This window comes from Epinephelus moara, chromosome 24, assembly GCF_006386435.1.
Source record: "Epinephelus moara isolate mb chromosome 24, YSFRI_EMoa_1.0, whole genome shotgun sequence".
NCBI classification, from domain to species: Eukaryota; Metazoa; Chordata; class Actinopteri; order Perciformes; family Serranidae; genus Epinephelus; species Epinephelus moara.
The window spans coordinates 7,262,517-7,286,851 of record NC_065529.1 but is presented as its reverse complement, the minus strand read 5'-3'; the positions used below and the strand labels follow the sequence as shown (position 1 = coordinate 7,286,851).

Sequence of the window (24,335 nt, the reverse complement as noted above, 5' to 3'; positions counted from 1 at the left end):
TCCAGAATTAGAATAACAATAACAAACACTAAGAAAAAATCTGATATTGAGATTTAAATGCAAGTGCCTCAATGATACTGGAGACTGCAAAGCTGAGTGCAAAATTTGTAAAATGAAAATATCCATCAGAACAGGGTCAACAACAAACCTGCGCAGATATCTAAGAACCGCCCAACTGTCTGTGCAACTGGAGGAGAGAGAGAGAGAGAGAGAGAGCACTGTGGATTTTTATTTTTTTTGTAATGAAAAAATGCATTAAAACAAGGCTTTTATGAAAACACTGAATGAAAAATTGCTTACCAACACACAAAACGTCCATAATTGCTAAATTAGGCTAAAATAGAAGGCTCCGAGTGATACTACATGAAGAGCCATTTGGGAGCTGTAAGAGCCGGCTCTTCTAACTGTGCGTTCCCACCAAAAGATTCATGAGCGTCATAAGCAGCCAGCAGCCATTCATTTTCAATGAACACTCGCGACGAAGAGCGTCACTTGCGTCGACTGCAGCGAGCGACCGCGAGCAGCGCGATGCCAGCGACCTGAGCGTCAAGCTGAAGTTGAGAGAAGCTCAACTTTATGCAAATGAGCAGCACCGCCACCGAAGCAGCAGCGAGCAGCAGCCAGTTGCAGACCGTGAATATTCTCAAGGCGGGACAGTGAAAGAAAGAAAGAAAGAGATCTTCTGCATCGCAGCCTGAAAGCCCCGCCCCTTGGCAGCCTTCTGCAAGCCCTGCCAGAGCTGCCAGGCAGCGCGATGCCAGCGACCTGAGCGACCGCTGGCGATTTTGAATCTTTTGGTGGGAACGCACAGTAAGGGAGCCAAGCCAAAAGAGCCGAATCTTTGAAAAGAGCTGGACTTCCCATCACTAGAACTCATGGACAATCGCGTATAGGGTACATTTCTCAGTCCATTCAGTACCCACATGGGCCCCACATACAAATGATTTTTCCCACTTGTTTTATGGATGAAAACTTTTTTGGGGGCTACTTAGAAAGATTAACCCCGCAAAACCTTTATCGCCTGATCTGAAGCCCTAAACACAGGGGAGAAAACAATTTAGTAAATCAGACTTTTTTTTTTTCCTCACCACAATATCTTTTTTTTCTCACTTGCCTCCCTGGGCCTCCATATTTTCTATATATATTTATAAACCTTCCTTGTGTTAATGCTGTAGCCCTTTCCTTTTTTTTTTCTTTTTTTTTTTAACCTTTCTTTGTTCAGCTTTGTGATTCGTGTTCTTGGCTGTTATTACTATTTCTGTGTGAGTACACAGAGAGTATGTGTGCACTTGGTCAGTAAAGCTGATTCTCATGCCACTGAGCAATCAGCCAGCTCACCTGGTTTTCTGACACCTCTACCTACACCCAGTGTTGGGCAGTAGCGTCACTACAGTAGCGGACGTTTGTAGTTTAACTACATTTCTCAGTAGCTTGGTGGTAGCGTCGCTGTTTTCTGAATCAAGTAATTTCTCAGTAGTTAAGCTCTTTGATTGATCACTTAGCGCAGTAGCGTCCACACAAGCTACATTTCCAAAATCATTTCTGAAGCTCAAACGAGGCGGGGATTTCTGTTATGGACTGAAATAAAACTGTCACCGCTACCACACAGAGTCACTTTCGGACATTTAACGTGATAAACTAATTTCAGTTCAACATGGTCATTTGCTTAGAGGATTCAGCTGAAGCATAATGAGTGTTATATGTCATTAAGATGAAGTATTTGCTTGTTTTGTGGTTAATTATGCACATAATCCATTTGACCCCATCATGAATGGGATTTATATTCGTTCCTACAGACAGAGACAAAAGGATCAATGCGCAGCCTCCGTTTCCTTTGCATCCGTCTCGTTCATTCAAACTTTGTAAACACAGTTGGGATTTGTAGGGGACATACATGTGTATGCTGCTCACTATAAAATGTGTTTACTAAAATGTGTTTACAAGCCTCATTTCTAGTCAAAACAAATCTCTTTACACTTAAAAAAATACTTGTTTCAAGCAAATTTTAACTTGAAATAAGTATGAAAATCTGCCCATGGAGCAAGTTTTTTTTTTTTGCTTGCAATAAGAAAAAAAACCCTTTTTTTTCTACTTATTTCAAGTGAAAATTGTCTAAAAACAAGTTACTTTTTAGGTGATGAGTCTTATTTCAATTGTAATGAGATTTGTTTTGACTAGAAATAAATATTCTTGGTAAGATTTTGAGTTTTTGCAGTGTACATACACATACATACACGCATGTACGTTTTTGACCATGTTGTGACTGTTTGAAGCAGGTCTTCATTCTTGCTGTTGTGGTTTGAGTCGTGTTGGGAGTTAGTGCAGCTCACTGTTCAATAAACAATTGAACTTAACTTTTTTACCTGCCTATCTGTTTGACTGACAGTTTTATTGATCAGTAAGATAACACTGACTTGGCACGAAGTTGGTTCAATTTAGTAAAAAGCTTGGATGTAGTTGCACTAGTTACTTTCATTTTGCTGTAGCTTAGCTTGCTACATTTCTGAGGGTGATAGCTTTGATGTAGTGAAGCTTCATTTAATATTAGAGTAACTAGTAGCTTAGCTCACTACACTTTCCAAGTAGCTTGCCCAACACTGCCTACACCTGTCTACTCTTTTGTTTTATTTGCATAATGTTGAGCTGACCGTTGCAATAAAAAATCCATGAAAGTAAAATCTGAGGCAAATTGATACTCATTGTTTACAGTATGCCTAGCCATGCTACAGCTCACAGTTACAGTGCGGATTTATTATTCATTTTATTCATAATTTCATTGCAAAGGGCTGATTTCTGAAACACTGTGCCCTCTTACCCTGCCTGCCATTGATGTTTAATAATGCCAATTGATATTTTTACCCAATTCCTTTACAGTCGTGGCCAGCCCTGTGACCTTTGTCCCCCTGCCATTTGGTGGAGTCGTATTTTGATTTAAATCTGTAATTGTTACATTAGCTGATATTACACTCGCTGCCATTTTAACGTCTCCAGCACTCGTGAAAAAAGGGGTAACAAAAACAATTTTTATTCATCTGCCTCCACCCTAATCTGGCTACTCAATTTTCACAAAACATAATGAAAAAGGGGGAGATGTCAATGACTGTTGAGGGAATGTTAGTGTCTGGTTTTCAGTTTGTTCCATTAACCCAAATCCATAGTGTGTTTTAAATCCCCAAATTATATGTCTAATAAATGCCAATGATGGGAAAAAAAAAAAAAAAAAAGCTCACTGCTGACAATGGGTCAGGAGGACAAAATAAGTGTTCAGGAACAAAACAACCACAACAAAAATAAATAAATTAAAAAAAAAAAAAAAAACAGTAAATGTTTTTAGGAGAAATAAACCAACAATGTATGCATAGCTGAATTTTAACAGTATGTTTGACAGGATAACATAAGACAGTCAATATACATAATCCAATTAAACTGAGCTTTTTCTTTTTCTAGACTTGTTAACTAACCCGTCCCATGTTCGCCCTCATTTTACACCATTAACACTGGGATGAAGTAGTGTCCATCGACACCACACTCCCACCTGGAGCAATTTTATCCTGCCTGTGGCCATCATGAGGTCTATTTCATTTGGTTATTTTCCAGTGTGAACAGCCCACAGAATCAAACTATATTAGAATTAGTATGTAGTGTGAAATTGGTGTGATACAGATGGGATGGTGAGGAGGAGGAAGGTCGCTGAGAGGGGATATTCAGGCTGCAGTAAAGTCATTGTAGTAGTGTAGAAATGACAGCGTGGCATTGGGAATGGGGTTGGGGTGTATGGGTATGGGTGGGGGGGGTACAGGGACAGATGTTTTCCCTCAAAGAAATGATTGCATTTGCAATGTAAAACCAATCTGCGATGCCTTGTTCTTATTACATGCACCACGACCCCGGGAGTGAATCAGACGAAAGCAGTCAAATAACTGTTGTGACAGATAATAATGGGATATGAGCAGATGGTTTTCTCACTATATGGAAATGCTCGGGCTCTTCAATCTCATCCTTCAAACCCCCCGACTGGAGCAGCCGGCCGGAGACAGAGGGGAGAGGCTGCTCAGAGCTGAAGATGAGATTGGCCCGGGCAGAGACATATGGAAAGCTCTCCCCTCTCTCACCCACACAATAGTTGTGGGGATGAAATCAACCACCCCTGGCACGCTAAAGACCCAGACCATTTGGGATCCCCTGAAAAAAGGTGGTGTGTGTGTGTGTGTGTGTGTAGATACACATTGAAAGGTGCTGTGTGTACTGGCATACAGTGAAAGGAGTGAGGGGTTGGCACCTTGTGAAAAGTTACTGTGTTTATTAGGCTGAGATGATGAATAGAATGCCAGGCTTGTGTATTGTGTACTTCCTGATTGGGTTTGGGGCTGCAGCCAGGGACGTCAAAAGCTTTTCTGGGGTCCTGCAGCCCAGTGTCTTTTGAATTACCCTCATGTTGGATAGTTCTTAGTTCAGAGTGCTGGATGGGCATGTCCTACCTAAACAATAAAATAGTGTGTTTGTCAGTTTCCTCCACAACGATTTATATGACACTTTCAAAAATATTTCATGAGCTTTCACTGATCTGCCACCTCTGTTTGGTTAAGCTTCGGCAAACAAAAGGTTAAGGTTAGGAGCATCCAACCATCCACCCAGACCTTCTCCCTAAAGGCAGATTCATAATAGAGCCAGATGTTTCTGTCACTATAGTCCAGATTCCTTCATAGTCCATTTGACCTCTTTAGTACACCCTTTGGGGTATCCGTTCACAAGATGCAGTCTTTGCAGGCTCACGCTTAATAATGTATGTTTTGGTTCATGGGTGACCCCTCTACTTTCTATCCCCCTAACATCTAAATTTACCTATGTAAGTGAGACTGTAACAAAAGAAAGTTTACAAGAGAGAACAAAACTTAAGACAGTTCAAGCCATGTGAACTCTGTTTTTGGCTCAACTTTCTTGCCAACTGGAACGGGATCACCTTCTTCTATGACAAGCAGCACAGGTGCTGCTCCTTCCTCTGTTTTTTGGAGAGGTTACTGTAATGGAAGATGATTAGCAGCGTAATTGTCCTTGGGACTTCCAATTAAATGCTAGAAGTTGGCCCCTCTTGCAGACATCCACCCAACACTGTTTCCTCTTTATATGTTACTGACTTTCAACCTGTAAATCCTGCCCTCATACCCCTGGTTGTCGACTCCCAGGACTCCATCACCAATAGCCTGCCACTCTTGAGCCTGTAGTCTTACTTGTTAGTTTGGAAGAGTTTCTACCACTTTCATGACGAGTACAGTATAACCCTCCCGTCGATCGATTTTCTCGGCACAACCTGTTTCATTACCTATACCAATTTCATGTCGACCATTAACACTCATACCATGTAAGTTTACCTTCACAGCATTAACTTCTTATGTAAACTCCATATTGGAAACCCTCGAGGGCTTTTCAAGAGCAGCTCAAATCCTTGCCCCTATCCTCTTACCAAAGACTTAGAGTGCGTTCTGAATCGCATACTTTTTCTTTTTACTTTCAGTAGGTACAGCAGCTGCCCTTGAAAAGTACGTATTGTTGCAGTCAGTATGCACACAATCGGGACATACTACTTTCTCATAACATTACACCCTGAACTTTGACCCTCTTGCTTTTATATCTGATACCTTAGGGATAAAAAAAAGGAAAGAGACAGAGACAGAGATCAAGAGCTCTGATGATGTCACTTTGCAATGTGTCGAGTTTAAAGTTAGAAATGCATATAAAGTAGATTCTAACATATTATATTTGTGACAGTGAAATTATAATCTGCATTTCTCTGTCATTATTTTTTTAGTTATGTCCTATTGTTGTTTGTAATATGATGATTTTTTTGTTCACTTAAACAGGCAATATTCCTATTATTTCTATTCGAATGGTCATCAGTTACTTGAATGTGCTGTCATCCATCATTGCTACTTCTAACAGCCGTCGGTGAGCTGTCAAGCTGTCATCTGTTTGCGGCTCAGTTGATGTGACGTGTCATCCGCTGCACAGGAATGTGCGTCAGAATAGCCAGAAAAGCATGCTAGCTTGCATACTGCAAAATCAGAATGAATGTACTAGAACAATCTGGTATTTTTTTCATACTGCATTTGACATACTGTGTTTTGGGACATACCAGATCCTTTTCTGGCACTCTGTATAGTATGGTAGTATGGGTATTGGAATGCACAGTTACTCTTAGTCTGAATCCACACCATTTGCACTGGATATAGCATTCCTCATGTAGCCCCAAATTAGAAACCATGTTCTTGCTTGTTTTTTCCAGTTCTTCCAAATTCACCAACTCAACACTCTGTCCGACACCATCATGCCTGCATTTCAGACTTGTCTCACTTCTCAGAGGACACCATGGTATTCAACTTAAAACATACTCAATCTAATCACTCCGGCCAACATACACCCTTCTTTTACTTCAAAGTCCAATCACTGCTAAATCCTTTCAAGACTCGCAAACTGCTCGCAATTCCAGACATCCCAGAGCATAACATCATCAGATCCTCTCTTCGTTACTGAGCCCGACCAAGTGGCTACTTGATTCTGGTTCCAGCACGTACTCTCTTTGTATAGCATTTCTCCTATTCATTACTCCAGACACTACCTCGTAATCTAAGCTGCTGCTTCGTCCTCGCACGATGGCATCCCACAACACTTAATACAGTTATGGGCTGTTGATCTTCCCAAGCATATTACCACTGCATCCATTCAGCCCTCACAGATCTCACATTCACTCAGACCCCCAAAATGTTACTTAAGATGAGACTGTCATGTCCAGGTGCTAGAGCAGATTCACCTTCGAAGCTTCCCCACAATGCAGACAGTAAGCGGAAGAACTATAGGCAAGTTTCAAGCCTCACACATCAATCACTTTTTAATTATAAATCGTTTAAACACATCTTGTTGATGGTGTGGACCTTACTAGTGATAAGCAAACCAGGAAAGGAAGGGAAAGTGGCCTGTAAGCCTCTGGAAGGTTTTCAATGTGAAAAATTTGTGCAGGAACTCTTGAGTTTCATTAATGGCAGATTAACGATGAAAAAATGCGTAGTGAAGATGAAAATAAGAGTAGTAAAAATAAAGGATTTACAGTTGTTTATGCTATCTATTTATGCTTAACCATCGATGGTATTATCCATGTACTGTATCTACCTATATGCTTTTATGTTTTGGTAACTGTAATAGAGGAGACTAGGCCCGCACTCTCCAGATACAGATCAAACAGACCATACAGTAGTGGATAACTTGTTGAGGTTAATGCATTTGTTGAGACATTCATCCAGCAACACAAAGTAAACAAGCTCTGGCTGCTTCCTTGCGCTCTCCAGCCTCAGCCTGCCTCATCTTTCATGTGGGCAAGCTCCATCACCGTGGTAGGACAGAGGAAAGAAAGATATCAGGTCACGTGACATCTGGTTTCATTCGAGTGCAGCTTGCACACACACACACACACACACACACACACACACGGAATGGGAGAAAAAAAACAAAAACGATCATTTGTGCCTCTGTTTGTGGCTCTTGAGATGAATGGCTCCCAGACGAGGCCACTGTGGCATGAAATGCTAAGATGTAATCATCTTCTCGCAACAGGATGCTGTTTCATGAGAGGGGAATGAACTCCAATGTCTCTTTCACTTTTTTTATTGCCTGCTGCCTTGATATTTTCTCTTCACTAAGTCGGCATTTTAACACCATCTCCCATTCCTCGGATTTGTGAGGGAAATCAAAGCATTTGAGATTTGATTGATTCAGAGAATCTTCGTTTTCTAATTTTGAAATATTCTAGCACTAATGACATAGTTTTCTATCTTTTTTAGTGTTTTTTTTTGTTTGTCACATAATAGGAGGGCCTATTCCTAAACTCCTAAACACTTTTCTTTTAAAAAAAACAAGGATGTTTTTCCATTTTAAGAGCCCTTTGGATGAATATTAGTTTATAGACTATCTGGACAGAAATAACCTGAATACTCTCAGCTCATGATATCTTTGTATAAATCATGACAGGTAATTGGTTGATTTTACTTTAAAAGTCAAATTTGGTAAATAGCTGCTGTAGTGAAAATATTTCTATAGTATCAAGTCCTTTTTCTCTATTATTGACTCCTGAATGTCTTGTTCTCTTAAAAACAAATGCAACAATTCTGCAGTTCATGAAACAGTTTAAAGACATTTCTATAAATGAGCATCTTTATCATGAAACAACATAAAATTGCAACTAAAAGATTCTCCAACTCCATGACAATTGGGCATATTGAGGTGGAGTTGGATGGAGGTTTCTAAAGGTCCAAAATGATGGACCTGAACCAGAATTTGTTCTGAGATAGGAATGGACCCGTATCATTTAAATACAGTGTTTCCGCTACATTCATTTAGCAGCAGCGGCACAGACGGAGTAAAATGTTGGCAGTGTGGCGATATTTTACTCCGTCCGTCAACGCACTCGCATTTGCGACTAAAAATAGTTTTGTGCGGGCAAAATAAATCATTCAGCACGCTGTGAGAGTACAGATTTCAACCAGCAGCAGAAACGAAACGGCGAATCCCGCCGGTTGTGGGTTGAACGGTGGTCACAGACACGGACAGGAATACGTATTCCTGTCAAATACGGCGGGACTGTTCTTTACTTGTCAGGGGAGGAGGGTGGCTGGTTGATTTTTATTTCATTTATTTATTTTATTTTGATCCCCCCCTATGTTAATCACTTATTGATGCTGTTTTTGAAGTATGAATAAGTCAATAAGTAATTTATTCCATTGAAATATCATTGATGTATTATAGAAAAGTGATTTATCTTTTTATAAATGACAAAAGGCACATCTGCCTCATTTTCACTGTGGTATTGTGATACTACTCAGAACCATGATATTTTCACTGGTATTATACAGTGGGTCCCAATTTTGGTACCGTGACAACACTAATCTGGAGGGGGTTCATCTGCAAAAACTAATGAAAAACTAAAAAAACGGCATTCGGTATTCGGTACTCGGTATTCGGCCAAGCGTTTAATATTATTCGGCTTAGGCTTCAGCCACAAATTTTCATTTCGGTGCATCCCTACTCCTATTTATTCGCGGGATCTTGAAAGTGACATCATCACTGGAGCACCAGGTCAGAGTCTGTCATCTTGAAGAATAGGGCAGCGAACCAGAGAAAAGAAAAAGGTAGATTTTATTAGCTGAAGATAACTTATAATATCAGTATCAATATTTCAGAGAGAGAGAGACAAAAAGAGAAAAAGAGAGACAGAGACAGTCCGACACAGAAACAACATTGAAACATGCGGTTTATCAGAATCAAACACTTTCATATTTCACATCCAAATGGGGTGGGGGGTGGGGGGGGGGTGTCTCTCCATTATCCATCTTTCCCTCGCTCCGCCTCCAAATGTCTCCGCCTTGTCCTTTGGACAACACTAGGCCAACTGTTTTTTGTTTTGTTTTTGTGTGTGTGTGTGTGTGTGTGTGTGTGTGTGTGTGCTCTCCCATGCCATAAAGGAGTTAGCCCACCAATCTCGTGGGGACCACTTCACTTGTGGGGTCCAAAAATCAGGTCCCACAAGTTTTTTCATTTAAATCAACTCAAGAACACCTCCAGAATGCTACAGCTAAGTTTCAGAGGGGGTTCCATATGTCACGATTTGGGAGATTGTGTGTGTGTGTGTGTGTGTGTGTGTGTGTGTGTGCAAAGCTGGCTGCTGGCTGTAGCCTTAAATTTAACAAACAGTCATGATGATGATATTAATCTTTGTATCTAACTCTCTGCCCGAAAACTAAAAGGGCATTTCCATAAAAGGCCAAACTTTTGCTTTAAGGATTGGTTAAATATTTAAAATGTCAGACAAGCGCACTAGAATAAAAATAAATAAATGACACTTGACTCCAGAGCATTCTGAGAAAAAGTCTGAGTCATTGGAAACTGGTTGAAATTATATTTCTACTCAAAACCACCAAAAAACTGACTTCATATGAAGATTTTTGCAGTGGTGGATACGATTTCTATTAAACTATATTAATGTTAGTTTGTCATGATCATAAACATCCTCATGTTTAATAATGTCTTGAACTTAAAAGGATATGAAACTTAGTACTTGTACACATCTCCAATTTGGTCAATGTTGCACCAATGTTCTTTTATTGCTCTTTTTTTTGTATCAGTCTTTCCAGATAAATACTTCTCACATCGTTCCCTTAAGCCACTGTTATTGATTAAATGACCCATGACGGAAAGCAACATGCTCCTGAAGCCTTTTGGATATTTGCTCTCTGCTGCAGTTGCCATACCACTCATCAAACTGTGTCTTACTTCTGTCACTGAGCTTGATTACTTTTCTGTGTGCAATCGCTCTGACGTGGGATGAGAGCTCTCTTTGCAATATGTTCCATGACCTTTATGACTTAAATGAAATGGATCATTTTTCTTCAAGCGTCATCTCACACTTTGTTTGTGAGCCAATGCACAAACACAGACACACAAATTGTACACCACCTATAAAAAATATTAACAGTAAAGAGTTGTTACTGACAAGTTGTATGAGGGCTCTACACAGAGCCTACACAACTGGCCTACATCATTGAAGGCATTTATACTTGTGTAGTGGTGTGTCTGCATTGCTCTGCGATTACACCACCAAAACGGTAGCTGGTGGGTGTTTGTGCCACTGTGTTGAGTTTTTGTGAAGTTTGACTGATTCAACTAACACACCTAAACACAAACAATATATGTCTTAATGGCAACAACCAGAATCCTGCACAGGTCCATTTTTAAAAACCTGTGCCTGCCCATATCCATAAAGCTCAGTAACAGACTCAACGGGTTACCCATTATTATGTCTAAGTCAAAGCCGCGACCTGCGACCTGACCCGCACCTCTGATTAAACACACACAGGCTACAGCAAGGGCGTAGCCATCATTTCAGAAGTGAGGGGGAGAAATTGTTCAGAGGTCTATTGAGCGATTTACCATCCTCTCGCATTCAATTGCACCTCTCCTTAGCAGCTAAAGAACCACATAACCACAAACAGAACACAGTACAGCACCAGGGGACCGACTTTAGTTCTTTAAAATTATATACTATCAAAATCTAACGTTTTAGCTGCCAAACTATGGTTGAGTTGACACAGAACGACCCTCGAGCATAAGTAGCCAGATAATTAAGTGCCAAATACCTGCCTGGAAAGGGGGAGAGAGAGAGAGAGGGGTAATGACATACAGCAAAGGGCCACAGGCTGGAATTGAACCCGGGCTGCTGCGGCAACAGGCTTGTGCATGGGGCGCCTGCTCTATCCACTAAGACACCTATGCCCCACTGCCCCAAATTTTTATTTTTATTTTTATTTTCACTTTCACCTGCTGCCTACCCATGTGTAGTTCATTTTTACCCATGTACTGTGCCTATGAATTTATATAGCCAAAAGAGTTGTTTATTTTTTAGACATGTTTTCCCTGCAATTCCAACATGCCTATGTTATTAGCATAAGCCTATGACATTTTAAATTGCATGAATTAGCTTAGCAGCTAGCAGACTTTTCCTGCACTCATACTGTATGAAGCTGAGAACAACAGCAACACTTAACAAAAGTAACATTGCCAAATTCAGTTCCTTTATTACTCACAAGGTTTGCACAGAAATGACACTGGACACATTATGGAACATGCTAAGTTATTTGCATAAGCCTTTAACACTTACCATTGCATAAATTAGCCTAGTTGGTAGCAGACTTTTCTCACATAAAGTCATGACAAATCACAGAGACTTCAAATGCTGTTCTGTGGGGGGTTTATTGTCTTTGCAATTTATTCTTTCCTGTAAAAAAAAAAAAAAAAAAAAAAAAAAAAAAGGCATACTAAGAGTAAACAAGATGTCTCCTTTGCCCCAACACTTAGATCAACTTCTGGGGAGGTGTAGGCTATGGCGTTGAGATTAACACAGAGCCTATGCTGTAGTTATGGCGTTGATTCAAGATCTTTTTGCCTTCATGTGGCCATATTATCATACAACCATGCGCAGGTCTAAACTCCTGCTTTTGTTTGTATTCCCTTCTATATATTGCAATGTTTGCAGTGTAAAACTAGTCTGACAGCTCCTACTTCCAGTCCGCTAAATGTGAATGAGTGAGTTTGAGAGTGAGTTCCAGCTGTCATCTTATAAAAAGCATCTGATTGAAGCGTATAATGAGCAGTGATTAATAATAACAACAATCTATCCATTCTAGTTTTCCTTTTTCCTGACAAAAGAAACCTCAGAGCCAATGTACTGTACATATGATACAGTATCCACATCCCCCATCCATATAATTACACAGTTACCATAGGAATCAGCCAGCCCCATTACGTCTCCTCATGCTGTGGGATGACTGAACTTGTCAAGTTCAGACAATACCACAGCTGATTTCACACTCAAACTATTGCGGGCTATTTTAGAATAGACTCTTCTGTATTCTGAAACTATGATTTCAACACAAAAGAATATCAATAATGGAGAATGATAATGATCCTTAGATTTTAAGAGCTGGAAGCAGAGCACTTGTTCTGATCTGTTCTACTCAAGCTGGTAGTGGTGACTGTTTTTTGAAAAGTTTCATGCAAGGAAACTTGTCCTCCTTCAGGATAAAGCTACACAATAGGGTGTTTCACTGCTCTTCCTCAGTGACAATAAGAAATATTGTGAAAGATAAATTGTGAAAGGGATGAGACTGAGTCTATGAATGTAGATGGGAAACAGAGGGCGGTTGTGTATTATGGTGCTTTCAAATGAACCGATGTTTACTGTGTTCGTACATACACTTGTTTGTTTTTTTAATTTAATTTTTAATTTCATATATTTTATTAATCCCCAAGGGGGAAATTCAATCTTTTCACTCTGTTGTCATATACATATACACACAGGCCCAAAATACACACACATGCACAAACAGGACCTATACATGCATATGATCCAGCCAGTGTTGTGGTAATCATTACATCATGAGTTGAAATGTGACGGCTTTGTGCTCACCAGGTGTGACCTGCACCAAAATATCTTCAGTGATGGAAACCAGTGATGTTGGTCTTCTCTGTCATCCACTTCTTTCTTGTTCCTCAGCTTGATGTTAAAATACATAAAGATCAAATCATTCACTGTCTTTGAAAAGAGACGAAGCCACCGTCCATTTTGTCTGTTGCCTAGCAACAGTTTTCCACAAATTAAACCATTTAAATTGGGAACTTATTGTGTAGATGTCTGCGTATGTCCAAAACACACCACTGATTTCCATTTGTTGCCATACTAATTTTCAGTAACTGCACAGCACACAGTGGATGAATACACATATCACTGGCTACCTGTCATGTGCACCTGCTGCAGAGGTGCACATTGTTTGTGCATGGCAAAGCCGAGTGTTGTATGAAGCACTGAGACTCACTATAATGTATAAAAGGTTTGAGATCTTTTTCTTTTTTTTTTAGAGGTGAGCAAACTCAGACTTTTCTGTTTCAGGATCTGGAATATGTCAGCACTGAATTCTTTAACAGAACTTGCTCAGATGTGTTGGTGTGTCCTATGAGACCAGTGGAGCGGTTTCGGGATCTTCAGCCAGATGAGGTGGCAGACTTATTCAGCACCACTCAGAGAGTTGCCAACCTGGTGGAAAAGCACTTCAGTGCCACCTCGCTCACCATCGCCATCCAGGTAAAACACAGACTTAGGGACTGTTTAAAGATACTGTAGCAAGAACTTTAGTTTATTGTAGCAAGGTATAAAATGATAGAGGAAGCTTCGTCTCAGGAATGCTGTTAAATTATATATGTATATATATATATATATATATATATATTTTTTTTTTTTTTCAGGATATTTGGCCCTACCTGATGGCATGTACAAATATCACAACACAAGTACTATTAACATTATTATTACAGATGTGTTAGTATGTCTGCAGTTACTTCCTCTGTATAAATACTATGTGCAGATTGTTTAAAAGGTGGAAAAAAACCTATTTTGTGTGCCTAGAGTTCTTACTTTTTTTTTTTTTTTTTTACTTTTGCAAAAATATCAACGTTGCCGTGCAGGGATTACACTGTATCTTTGAGCATATTCAATACGTTTTCATCCCAGTACATATTGCCACTTTGTCAGTGGCCATTAATGTTTACATACACGCTAGGTAACCTCCTGCATCTGCTGTTGAAATTACGGGACGTCGCTACCAACACCATTAACATTTTTAAAATCCTAACGCATTCTCATTCCTAAACATCAAATACTGAATACTTTATAATGTTCCTCAGTGTCTTGTAGTGATGGGCAGGGCATTATTTGGCATATCAATGTGACACACAGCTGAAACACATTGTGACACTGTTGTGAAACAGTCGTGGTTCAGTATAGGCAACAAAACTACTTGGTTAGGTTCAGAAAAAAGGTCATGTTTTTGCTTAAAATAAGTACAGTTGTTACGTAACATAACCTGAGGTAAGTATGTCATGTGAGTGACATTAGTGTGTGATGACTGTAGGTGAATAGGTTAACGTTACGTTAAAACAATACTGAATCTAGGTTTCACATGGGACATGAACTGTGGTCTCCTTGATATAAGTCCAGTTTTGTTTGATCTATCTGCCTCCCCTCCTGCCCTACACAGACTTCATCACTCTTCAGGCAATGCCAGTTGCTCTCAGCATCAAGTATTGCCACAGATTACTTCACATTGGTGTTGGTTGAATGCCCTGTGCATCTCATAAAGGTGCCAGTGGGTGCCTTTGGTATTAATATCAGATACAGAGGGGTGTGACAAAGCGTCTGTACTTAAAGCCCTGAGAATAAGAACGGGCTAGTGGTTCGTTACCTTGACAACATTAGCTTGTGGTGTTGTTGATAGCTGAGAGATGTTTCCATTATTTAGCCTACCATCATTTATATAAATGGGGTGGACAAAATAATAGACACATCTGAATTTTACTCATTAATGCTAAAATCATCAGAGACAGATCATCAAAATCATAAGTGAAGTTTTGGTTTAGTATAAAATTCGTGCTTTGTGTTTGCAAAGGCGATGTTTCTTTTTTTAACATGTTAAAGTAGTGCCATCATGCTGGCTGATTTTATTTCTCACTTGTTTGATGAAAATAAGATTTTCACAACTCAATAAAACACCAAATGAGAAGAACAAGGCCTGTTGGTGTTTTCAGTATAGATGGGCTCTGCTGTCATCTGATGGAAGCTAAATACAGAGCTCACTCTGACACCTGGACAGGCTCTCGTCTGAATGGCCTATTCTGCATAACTGGTGATATATATGCTAATATAAAAATAGCACCTAGCTCGCACTGCGTCCCTGTCAGAGAAAATTGTTTCACAGGTAAGAAGAGAGAGGGGGAAAAAAGCAGAGCAGCAAAGAGTAATCTGTACCTGGATATCATTTTCTTTGACTGGGGAGGTGATGAGAAGTGATGACAGGAGATTAGTTGTGACAGCTCCCAGGTTACAGCCAACACATTAAAGGGGAACTCTCTGCAGGAGGGGGCAACTGTTCTCTGCAGTACGCCACTCCTGTGACAAATAATAATATCACACAAATCAACCTCACTGGAGGATTGGTGGTGGGAAAAAAAGAATTTTAGATGATGACACAAACGCTCCATTTTTCCCTAGATCAGTGCTGAAAAATAACAATGGAGCTCATTAGATTTTTTTTTTTTTTTTCCACTCACCACACTGATGTGTGATATGTATTAGAACCATGCAAATTCCAGTCATCACCTTCTTCTAACAAATAACAAAGTATAATCTCAATGAATCTGATCACACCTAATCTGACAGTCTGAGAAGAAGACACGTGTTAAAATGTTTCATCGTCAGCAGATGAAGAAATAGTTGTGCTCCGGAGCAGCCAGTCTCAAAGAAAGAGAAAAAAAAAAGTGTCGAGATCAGAACACATGAACCAGTGACGATTAGAGCAGCTTTAACGAAGTGCTGAGAGTTTCTTTTTTTTTTTTCCTGGCCCAAAATGGCTCTTTTGATAGTAAAGGTTGCCGACCCCTGGCCTAATACAAGTAGGAGGATGAATTTCCCAAATTCCTTAACTATCACCGCATAACAACACTAACAAGCAAAAAGTGTGAAAATGCTGAACATGAAAGGGGTCATGGATGTGTCAAAAAACATCGCCTGTTCTATTTGGGCAAGAGCTCTTCAGAGATGGCTGCTTTATGTGTATCTGGAGGAGGCAGACTGCAACCACACTGACCTCCTGCTACACGCCAGCGTCAGATGGCTGAGTAGGGGCGAATTTTTGTACAGATTTCGAGAGCTTCTAACTCAGTGAGTTCGGCCTCAGCACTAAAATCCAACATGCAAAGAAATTAATGTTGATCAGTGGCTGCTAGATTGGTGTTCTTAACAGATTTGACCAACATGTTGATTGAATGTGCTTAAAGGAGAACTATTATGCTTTTCCTCTTTTCTGACCTATAAATGTTACAATGTTGCATACTCGTGTTAAACGATGCCAACGCGTCAAATAATGAGGTTCGTGCATTTGGAAGTGAGCCCTGCAAGCTAGTGTAGTGTAGTGTAATGCCAGTGTAGTCCGTGTGATGTTAATACGTGCCGGACTTACTTATATGGGCATGCCCAGGCATGCCGGCAGCGCTCGGCAGCCCTTCGGAAGTCCTCGGGAGTGTGACCAATCACAGCGGAGTGGGCTCGGCGGGAGGCGAGGGCCGGGGGGTGGAGTAAATTACACAGACCGTTTTCGCGGGATGCAGGAAATACAAGGAAGCAGTGAAGCAAGAGGCACAGCGTCCTGAAGATCTACAAAGCTTTGTGTGCAGGTAATCGTGTGTAGCTGCTCTATAGGAGTCCAGAAATCAAATACAAAGGCCCGAAAATTAGTATAATAGGTCCTGTTTAACCGTGATCATGATCAGCTCAGTTAATGCTTTCAAATGAAAACTACACCTGCTGTCATCAAAACTGCAGTGCAACAATGTGCAAAACCTATACAACATCGCATCTGACATGAAAAAAGAATGAATAATCTATAAAGCTAAACATAATATACAATATGTATACTTTTTACATTCTTATTCCCAACTCGGCAGGTACCACCACTTTGTCAGTGATTTCAGCTTCACCTTGTTGGGACACCGACACAACAAGATGCCTTACATGGTGGTATGATATACAGCCAGGTGACGTCAGTTTATAATGCTGCCAGACAGCATCAGTTTGAAACGCCACTGATAACAATGTAATATAAGAGTTGGGTAGTCCCTACAGGGTGAGCAGGAGGAAACCCCAGACTTTAACTCAGGAGCCCACTCTTTGCTTCACTTATGAATATCCATGATGTTTTCTAAACCTACACATGTGCTTTATAATGTTGGAGAGCAGAAGTTAGAATTCCCCATTTAGAACATGCGAGGGGTCAGCAGAAATGTTGCCATCCAGTGGCATATCATTGTGCCGTGCCAGGTACTGCCCAACTGTCAGCGTGTCATCACACCGCAAAAGGTTATGTCCTGTTGTGTTACATACTGCCCGGCCATGTATCATTCTACGGCGAAAGGTTGTTTAAATGAAATGACTCACCACCACAAATCGCTTTCTGTCTCCACCCAAGCAGCACTCGAACATATTTCAAAATTAGTCGGCATTGAGTTTGAAAGAGAGACTGAACAGATTAAAAAAGAGAGGTAACCACTATAATGTTGTCTTTACACCGGGCCTGAATAAAACAATTCACATGAGTAAATTACATGTAAAGTCAATGTTAAGACACGATTAGAAATTAATTCCCGCCAGGTGGTGCGATGGACGTGCCGTGAATGATACCAAATACACAAATCAAGCGGCATGTAGGTAGCGCGATATTTTTTCATATGCTTATTCGCAAGAGTTAAAAGATCTGAGCTTCAGCAGCTGATTCACGCCACAATACCCAGTCAGCATTGAGATCCTCTGGGGACGTATGACGCCAAGGACATATCGGCGCAAGTTTATTCATCGATTCAGCGATTTCACACATATGAAGTGAATCAACACTAAATATTCTAGCGTTCAAACTTGTGAAAATTCACATTGTTTGGTGTGAACACAATATAACATTTTTTACAGACCTCCATGCTGCTTTCTACTACTTATTAACCATTTTACAGTGTATTCATTCATTCAACTGAAATGCATACTCATACACTGCAGAGCCAGGTACACAGCAGTGGGAAAGGAGCCTATCCCATTTTTAGCGAGTTTTCCTGCATTTAAGAAACCCGGTTATACGTGTTGATTTTGGTAAATAAAGGGTTTATGTGTCAGCCCTGTGATAGTCTGCCTCTTGCCCAGTGTCAGCTAGGTTCAACTCTAGCACCACATGACATTGTAAAGGATAAGGTGCTACAGATAATGGATGGATAAATGTCCAAATATATTGATACAATTTTTTTAATATATGTCTTTCAATATAAACTGAATCAGCCACAGTACATATCCATAGTTTCAAATAGTGTAATCTATGTATCTGATCGTGTGTATTATAATCACTGTATTTTTCTATGTGTTTAAAAATACATTTTTCTTGTCTTTCTACTAGGAAATTAAATAAAAATGGTCATGAAGAAATAAATGTCAGGACAGGAGGCAGTTAAACAAATCAGGGGGAAAGTCATTTTTTTTAATTGGGGGAAAAGGTGAGGTGCTGTAGCTTATCTGGAATTAAAATCTCTCTCTGAATTATTAATGTAAATATTTCTGAATTCCCAACTCTTTCTAATTACCTCTTTCTGTTCCCACCAGGACGGCCCTGAAGCCGGACAAACCGTGAAGGTGAGCGCTTAATAATTCACTGCCTTTAAATATGTCATGAGGCCTCTGCAACAGTTATACACTATTAAATAATCATCACATTTGTGGTGCTAAACTCTTGGCATGGCTGAATAATTTAGAGATCTTTTCTAAAAGGTTTAAATCATTTTTTGGTTTGGTTGGAGGCTGTATGGAATGATTCAAGTGACTAACTGGGGACCCACTAGGGTCCATATAGGTTAAAGTGAAGGGACAGAATCATGACCAGTCACTGCAACTTAAAGCTCTACTCACCCCTTCATACTGTACCCAACTACACTGCACCATTCTACTTTTCTGATAACAGGTAACACTACATTGCATTAATTTTAAAGACATATTGACACAGTAACTTACAGTAAATATAAGGCGCTTTGACACTGCCTGTTCAAGGCAGAAATATTGCATTGTTTTGCCACCTCGCCATGCTGTAGATAAGGTACGATCGCAGAATGGGGGGACAGAGTGATCTTGCCTTTACTCCACCAAGGGAGGTAGAAACGGCGCTGAAATGATCTCTGTATAAGTGGGACAGTTGGCAGGATGGGACCATGGGTAGGACAAGTGTGGTGTTTTGACGATGTGTTATGCATGTAACCCACTGTGGGAGATTTAAGAGGTAGCTGTTAGCTGTTAGCAGTTAGCGACTAACTCAAAGAAGAAGAACATTGGCCGTAAATGTCCCCAAACTGGGGGAAAAAAAGAGGTTTGGGAGCTTCTTATCCTCCGAGCAGAGGACAAGATCAGCCACCATATAGCAGAGACGGTGAATGGCTGTTGTTGCCATGTTTTGCTGCTGATGTGTACGTTTTATGTCACACCAGAAACGGATGCTGCTTTGTTGCATGTCATGCCCATCACACCCTCTTTGATTCCATGATACCAGCATGCAGTTTATAATCACACTCAGGAGTGGAATCATGCTGCTGTCATTTGGCCCTGTGTAGAAATACAAAGGCGGCATAAAAAGGGATATTGTAGTGGCCCTGAAGTGCCATGTCTGTGTACAAGGGCTACAGTGTGAAATGCCTTACAATAGTGAATGAATAAATGAATGAATAAATAAACTTTGTTTATATAGCACCTTTTATGCACAGAATGCACCACAAAGTGCTTTAAAATTCAGCAGCAAAAACAAAACACCAAAGCACAATTTTTAAGCCATACATATAAATATGAGAGAATCATAAAAGATTAAAACAGAGCAGAAAACATTTTGTATCAGTTTCTTACTATTTGCAAAGGGTTCTGACATGAGCACATTTTTTTCTGCCAAAGCTGAAACAGTTTTGGTTGTTTCACATGGGTAAATTATGTCTGTGCTAGTTTTGTTTGGAGGGTGTAGAGGCTCTTTGAGTATCCCCTGTTCAGTGAGGGGGATCTCTGTTTATCAGTGCTGTTTAACACTGAGGGAAAAAAAACAGAAAAAGAGAGTTTTGGTGCGGAATCAAAACCAAAAGCATCATGAGAACACATAATGCAAAAATACGATTTTAACTCCTTTCTACAGCTACTTAATCTCAAAATTCTGAGGGGGCACATGTCCTTCAAGAAACCAACAATCACACACAACTAACAGTCAAGCCCACTTTATCCTGCGATTGGCATGCAGAGAGGTGACAGTGAGCAAGGTTTCAACTTCTCTCTCTAAATCTCTTTTTCATTCCTTAAACAACCGCTTCTTTCAATTTCAATGTAAACAACCATGAATGCCTTTAGGGAGAGACTTTCCAAAAGTTTGTGCCCTCAATCCCATTGGTATGTTGAATTACATCCAGGCAACAAAGACCTGGGAGGTACTGGGATCAGAGGTGGGATCAAGTCATTGTTTTTCAAGTCACAAGTAAGTCTCAAGTCAAGACAGACAAGTCCCAAGTTGAGTCCAAGTCCTAAACTTTGAGTTCTGAGTCCTAAACAAGTCATTATTATGCATTCTTCACCAAATGTAATGCCATTTTAACAACAGCATTATAAAATAAATTAACCAATATCATGAACACTTTCCAAAAATTGTATTGAGCACCTCAGCACCACTGCTGGAAATAAAATCCAAGGGGATACAGTGTCCTGAATCTATTAATGTTAACATTAACCTGTTGGCTGATAGGCCTGGCCACAGGCTGCTTATAGCTAACGTTAACAAGCTCTCCTCCTTCAGATAGAATTGACTACTAAAAACCATAAAATAAGATAGCATTTTAGCACTCCTCCATTTTAGCACTCCTTTAGCACTCAATGCGTTTTTGTAACGTGAACTGCCCATTGGTCCAACAGCCCATTGGTCCGACCATATTAAATCCATTGTTCAGAAGTCACGTTGTTCCGAAATCATCATGATGCCCTGTGGTTAAGGTCTGGTTAGGTTTAGGCACAAAAACCACTTGGTTAGGGTCAGGAAAAGATCATGGAGTGGGTTAAAATGAAAAAGAAAGTGACAAACACATAAGCCGTGAGCTTGCTTCGTCTCAAGCCTTTCCCAGCTGATCCAGAGCAGGTCGCGGCGCACCATCAAGGCAGAAATACGCCCGCCGGGAGCCGTTCAGCACCGCGGACCGTCGGACCAATGGACTGTCGGACCAATGACGTGGACCCTTTGTAACATGCCTGAAATATTGTTGACATTTTGTCGCACTCCAGAGAGCGAGAGCGTCAATGTTACTATAGACACTCACTACAACTGAAATTTCACTTCCCTTTAACATTTTTTTCATTGAATGCAGTGCAGGCGGATGCTTCATGCACTTCATGAGTTTGTTACTTTCCTTTTTTAAAATTAATTGATTAATAATGGTGTATCCTGGGAATGGATAATTGATCAGTTGATCCAATCAGAGCTGATCAGAGCTGATTTACGGATAAGAGGAGCAGCTGCTGCAGAGGCAAACTTTTAGACCCAGCGCCATGAACGGTTAAGTTTCACTTTCACTGCACATGACGTTCTGCTGCTCCATCTGTGCACAGTGTGGTACACTTTATAACCAAACAGAATATATATTCCAACAGTGCTCCTGTTGAACGGCCCAGCTCCAAAACAGCAAATGAAAACATGGTGGCAGGCGTTTTAATTGTGGCAGGCCGCCACAAATAATTGAATGTGTGGGAAACCCTGGGGTTTCTGTTAAGAGAACCAGGGCAGTGTTTACTTCAGTGTTGGCCTACAAATGAACATCAACCATGCAGCACTCTCTTATTGATAAAAAACGAAACAAAAAAAAACAGGGTGCGTCCCCTGACAGTGAGTCACTGCGTCCTTCTCTTTCGTCCCCCGGACAACAGGACGCTATCAGTCTCAAGCCCTGCTTTTAAGCCTTTGCAAAGTCGATGTGACACAACAGAAAAACAATGGCTGCTGCAATCGGTAAATGTCATCTTATTTGCTGATAGGCCGGTGGCAGTCAGCAAGGCAAATACACGATACCGATGTTTGGCCGATAAACACTTTTGAGTTAAAAGGTGGTTGGAGGACACATTGCATTAGCTTTGTTTGTTTTAAAATTACTGATCCATGATGTACCAAAATTCTGGACCCAGACCAGTGTAAGTCCATCCACAAATATAAAGAGAATAGGTATGTGAATTTTCCCAAAAACTGCTTCCACTATGTAACCGCTTGCTGAATCAGTTCCAAGGTGCACTAACTCATCCTTCAGTTACTACCAAAGGCAAAAGTCCTTCTGTCCGGCAGAATTTTTTAAAGCCACCTACCTCCCGCTCCCTAAAAAAGCAATCTCCACTGGGTGCCCTAAGAGAACAATGTCTTTTAAAAGATCTTTATTTTTCCATTTCCACAACAACCCCCATTTTTCATCTACAGGTTGTTTGAGATGAAATGGCTTTCATCTGGCAATACAAACAAGGTCAGAGAGTAATGCATTTTTGCTTGAGTTCAGTTAGATTCACACCAGCAAGTAGGTTATATTTTAGCATTATCAGAATATCAGCAGCTCTGAAATATTCTGGCAGGACCCTTTTGTTGAGGGCCTTTACTGCAGGAAAGCACATCAGGGGAGCAGTGAATCAAGGCAGGTAATAGAGGAGCCGTTGTTTCCCACTGATCCTTAACTCGCTGAAATAATCTACATATTTTATCAAGTAATTTTAACACAAAGGAACTCTTGATGTGTAGACCTGTCTGGTCTTTTTATAAAAACAGATTATCTTAGCGCATATAGTGCACCTGCTACAGTAGTGGCCCACCCCCATCTATCAACTGGGTTATTGCAATCAGGTGCCTGTGCGCCAGCAATAAAAATGGTCCTTTGATTGAATAAGAGTGAGGCAGGCTATAAGAGAGAGGCAAATGCACTCTTATGAACTCACTGCCTGGAGTTGCACAGACACAAGACAAATCTCTGTGTTTTGAATGATGGAATTGGATTTTATTTTTGTCTTATGGAAAATGCAGGGTGATTATAGTGATTTATCATGTGGAGGGCTATGTATAGATCCTGCTTGTTTACTAAGCAAGCCTGGCTGTTATATATGAGTGTTTATAGATAAAGATGATTAGATGTAATATGCACAAAATAGACTAAACTGAATAAACCCACCGGAATGTATTTTCTTAGCAGTAAATATGAAAGGCTGAGTAAGAGGCAGAGTTAGTGAGACACCCGAAGGATATGATGGATTTTGATTTGGTTAAGTCTACATGTATTCTGCATCTGACAATGGATTAGCATGACTGCTTTAGTGGCTGTTGAAACTACTGTATTCATGGAACCGGTGCATCTATTGTCAGTCCATCAGTGTCATCAGCTGCATGTGTGAAAGTTTGACCTAGTTAAGTCCAGTGTTGTGCATAGACTGTATAAAATAATGGACATAGAAACTGTGGCGATGCCTCGTCGACAGCCTGTCAGTCAAGTGGACCCACCCTTAAATATGCATAACTTTTAGAAAATGTAAACGGGTGAGTTATACAAAAATTCACTCCCCATACAGTTGACATGGATATGGAAATTAGCTGTAGAGAAAGTTGGGCTGTAAAGTGCTGTATATACATCAGCTAAGCAAACCTGTCATCCTTAAACTACATAAATAAACAGTGGAAACTGTGCAGATGTGGCCGGGGCTTCACATCTGTACAGATGTTGCATTGCGGATTCCTTCAAAGCAGAAAAATAAAATCAAAATCTCTACAATACAACAAAAATGAATGTTAGTATATTGTTATATTTATCTGTATATGACATCATATTGTTGAGTCAACATCTTACCCATTCAGCTGTTAGATCAGGTGACAACTTGCACCCACTTTAATCTTATGAGGTTAATATTGCCCATACATCAAAACAAGTCTGAATCAAGTTGGACACAAAACTATCCAGCATGCACTGTGCAACAATAGCTCATCTGAAAAAAGCTCATTACTTTTTAGTAGAGTAATGAGCTTAGTAGTAATAAATTACATTTTTGAGCAACAAGCACAACACTGATTAGGACTTACAGATAACAAACAAGAACCAACCAACCAACCAACCAACCAATCAATCAGGAAATGGTT

The 24,335-nt window shown here is 40.3% G+C and overlaps 1 protein-coding gene across 5 annotated transcripts in view; it reads left to right on the top strand.

Annotated features, from left to right (window-relative positions):
- The window catches only part of fhit (fragile histidine triad diadenosine triphosphatase), a 533,753-nt gene that overhangs the window by 378,107 nt on the left and 131,311 nt on the right, over positions 1–24,335 (top strand). For 4 of the 5 annotated variants that reach the window (XM_050039363.1, XM_050039362.1, XM_050039365.1 and 1 more), the window contains 2 exons: positions 13,533–13,678; positions 18,782–18,811. In XM_050039363.1, the coding sequence (XP_049895320.1) occupies positions 13,533–13,678; positions 18,782–18,811 (176 nt within the window). Of the gene's footprint in view, positions 1–13,486; positions 13,679–18,781; positions 18,812–24,335 lie in introns of all 5 variants that reach the window. The other variant, XM_050039367.1, reaches the window with a different exon arrangement.